The sequence below is a fragment of the Mandrillus leucophaeus genome, unplaced genomic scaffold (assembly GCF_000951045.1).
Source record: "Mandrillus leucophaeus isolate KB7577 unplaced genomic scaffold, Mleu.le_1.0 Scaffold305, whole genome shotgun sequence".
NCBI classification, from domain to species: Eukaryota; Metazoa; Chordata; class Mammalia; order Primates; family Cercopithecidae; genus Mandrillus; species Mandrillus leucophaeus.
In genome coordinates this window covers 1,670,782-1,672,165 of record NW_012103199.1, presented here as the reverse complement: position 1 = coordinate 1,672,165, position 1,384 = coordinate 1,670,782, and the positions used below count along the sequence as shown (strand labels likewise).

At 58.4% G+C, this 1,384-nt stretch overlaps 1 protein-coding gene across 1 annotated transcript in view; it reads left to right on the top strand.

Annotated features, from left to right (window-relative positions):
• Nucleotides 1-1,384, top strand: part of LOC105544684 (ATPase family AAA domain-containing protein 3C-like) — a 25,174-nt gene that overhangs the window by 8,465 nt on the left and 15,325 nt on the right. The window contains 1 exon segment of the mRNA XM_011987258.1: nucleotides 1,072-1,281. Coding sequence (XP_011842648.1) covers nucleotides 1,072-1,281 — 210 coding nt within the window.

Below are 1,384 nucleotides of genomic sequence, written 5' to 3'. Positions count from 1 at the left end.
CGGTGTCACGTGAGGACACGAGGGAGCTGCTTAATGCACCGTTGACTTCCGTTTGTATTTAGAGACAGTGTCTCACTGTGTCCCCAGGCTGGAGTGCGGTGGCACCATCTCGGCTCACTGCAAGCTCCGCCTCCCGGGTTCACGCCATCCTCCTGCCTCAGCCTCTCCGGTTGCCAGGACTACAGGTGCAGGTCGCCGTGCCCGGGTAATTTTCTGTTTTGGTGAAGATGGGTTTTCACCCTGTTGGCCAGGCTGGTCACGAACTCCTGACCTCAGGTGATCTGCCCATCTTGGCCTCCCAAAGTGCTGGGATTACAGGGATGGGCCACCGGGCCTGGCATAAACGATTTTTCTTTCTTTTTTTTTTTATTTTTTGGGATGGAGTTTAACTCTTGTGGCCCAGGCTTGAGTGCGATGACGCGGTCTGGGCTCACTGCAACCTCTGCCTCCCTGGTTCAAGCAACTCTCCTGCCTCAGCCTCCCAAGTAGCTGAGATTACAGGCATGTGCCATCATGCCCAGCTAACTTTTTGTATTTTTAGTAGAAATGGGGTTTCTCCATGTGGGTTAGGCTGGTCTCCAACTCCCAACCTCAGGTGATCCGCCTGCCTCGACCTCCCAAAGTGCTGGGATGGCAGGCCTGAGCTACCACGCCCAGTCGGCCTAATTGATTTTTAAAACAAGTTAGAGATTTCGGGTCAGCCTTGTTTTCCAGGAATAAAGTACCATTTTAGTGGCCAAGAAAGTAACAGAGGGTGTGGCCCTGTGACATATCTGGCTGAGTCTGCCCAGGGCCCTGCTCAGCGACCGGGGCTTTGCAGGATTTATGCTGCCAGTTGCAGAGAAAATGGCCCTGAGCGAGGGCGCTGTGACGGCCCCGCCTGCCTCCTGTAACCGCGTGGCTGTGGGATTCCGGGCCGGGAATTCGGGTTCCTGTGCTGCAAAGCACACAGCCCTGTGCTTCTCCCTTGGTCGGAGAGAGGGTGCGGCAGCCCCGTGCGTTCCGTGCATTTCCTGCTCTACGAGGGAGGCAGGGTGGGGCAGGCACGCCAGTGCGGTGTCTCTGCTGCAGGTGGTTGGGCTGACGCTGTTGGCTGGCGGGGTCTACTCTGCCAAGAATGGGACAGCTGCCGTGGCCAGCTTCATCGAGGCTGGGCTGTTCAAGCCATCCCTGGTGAGCGAGAAGTCCCGCATCACGGTGCTGGAGGCGCTGCAGCACCCCTTCCAGGTAGAGGCGCGAGCCTGGCCCTCCCTGAGTGCGGTTCCTGGCTGAGTCTCCTCTGCCCCCGGAGCAGAGTCCCGCCTGTGCACACCCTCCTGTCCTTGCACACCCTCCTGTCCTTGCACACCCTCCTGTCCTTTCCCTTTCTCGGCATGAGGGGCAC